The 1,186-nt window shown below is 30.7% G+C and overlaps 1 protein-coding gene across 1 annotated transcript in view; it reads right to left on the bottom strand.

Annotated features, from left to right (window-relative positions):
- LRRK2 (leucine rich repeat kinase 2) overlaps positions 1-1,186 on the bottom strand; it is a 155,486-nt gene that overhangs the window by 2,904 nt on the left and 151,396 nt on the right. The window contains exon 50 of the mRNA XM_023738875.1: positions 186-453. Within this exon, the coding sequence (XP_023594643.1) occupies positions 186-453 (268 nt within the window). The remainder of the gene's footprint in view (positions 1-185; positions 454-1,186) is intronic.

Raw genomic sequence — 1,186 nt, forward strand, 5'->3', positions numbered from 1 at the left:
TTGGAAGCATCTGCTCCCTCAATATTTTTATGACCCTGTTCAAAATGTATCCCAATCCTGTGTTGTATTATATTGAACTTCTAAGAGGTTTTAAATGACATCGGAAAGTGAAGAGAAAACAAATTCAAAATGAAGGCATATGTTTGTAGTCTTACAGAATTAAAAAAGAAAGAAAAGAAACTTGCCTAACTGTGCTGTTATCATGACTCTAATAGAATCACAAAAGTTGTGAATTATTCGTATAATTCGACGAGTCGAAAGGTCAAGAAGTAAAATGTGGCCTCCTCCGGTTCCTATCCAGAGAGCAGTGTTCTTCTGGAGGCAGAGAGTTTTCACTCTCCCCGAATAAGACATTTTGTGTTTTGATTCCTTGCTTGATTTTACCATTTCTTCCCTAAAACCATAAAGTATGTTAATAACTTTATCAACAATTAAGATATATAATAGATGTGTCTATACATACATAAAATATTTTAAATTATGAATACATTACAGTGTGCATTATAGGTCATTAAAATCGTATAAAACTAATTTTGTTAAATACCAAATGTCAAATAGCCACGTTTCTCTACCTGAAGTGTAAATTATCAAAAGTAACACCAATACAATAGCCCCTTAACCTTAGGAAATTCTGAAATAAATAGGATGGAAACAATTTTTATAAATAACAAAGCTAAGTAATCCAGTAAAAATAGAGTAAATTTTCTCAATATAAAGAAAAAGTCATTTCAAAAGCTTTCAACAAAGTATCAAAGTTTCAAAGGACAATAAAATTACAGTGATTTACATGTAAAAGAAATCAACACAAACCACTGAATGTTTCTGCTAAGCCAATGGATAGTCTAATCATGACAAAATGAGGCATCTAGAAATAAAAGAATCCTAACATTTTAGTATTTCAGGGAGGTAAGGGGCTCTTTCTCCGGGTCCCATACTGAGACACCACTAGACAAACAGCCAGCATGAATCTTGCTTGGTTAATAAGTCACTTTCAATAATGTACCATTTTCTCATAAAAAAATATGCTTTGAAATACCTTGAATAAAACTATACCTGTGATGTTCCTATCCTTATATTTTATTTTTCCAAAGTAAAATTTGCCAGATACTAAGAGACAATACTAAAAAGAACTAACAATTGTTTCTGAGCTTATTTTTTTAATTTTCTATTTTTAAATAGAATTTGT

The sequence above is a fragment of the Trichechus manatus genome, unplaced genomic scaffold, assembly GCF_000243295.1.
Source record: "Trichechus manatus latirostris isolate Lorelei unplaced genomic scaffold, TriManLat1.0 scaffold00123, whole genome shotgun sequence".
Lineage (NCBI taxonomy): Eukaryota > Metazoa > Chordata > Mammalia > Sirenia > Trichechidae > Trichechus > Trichechus manatus.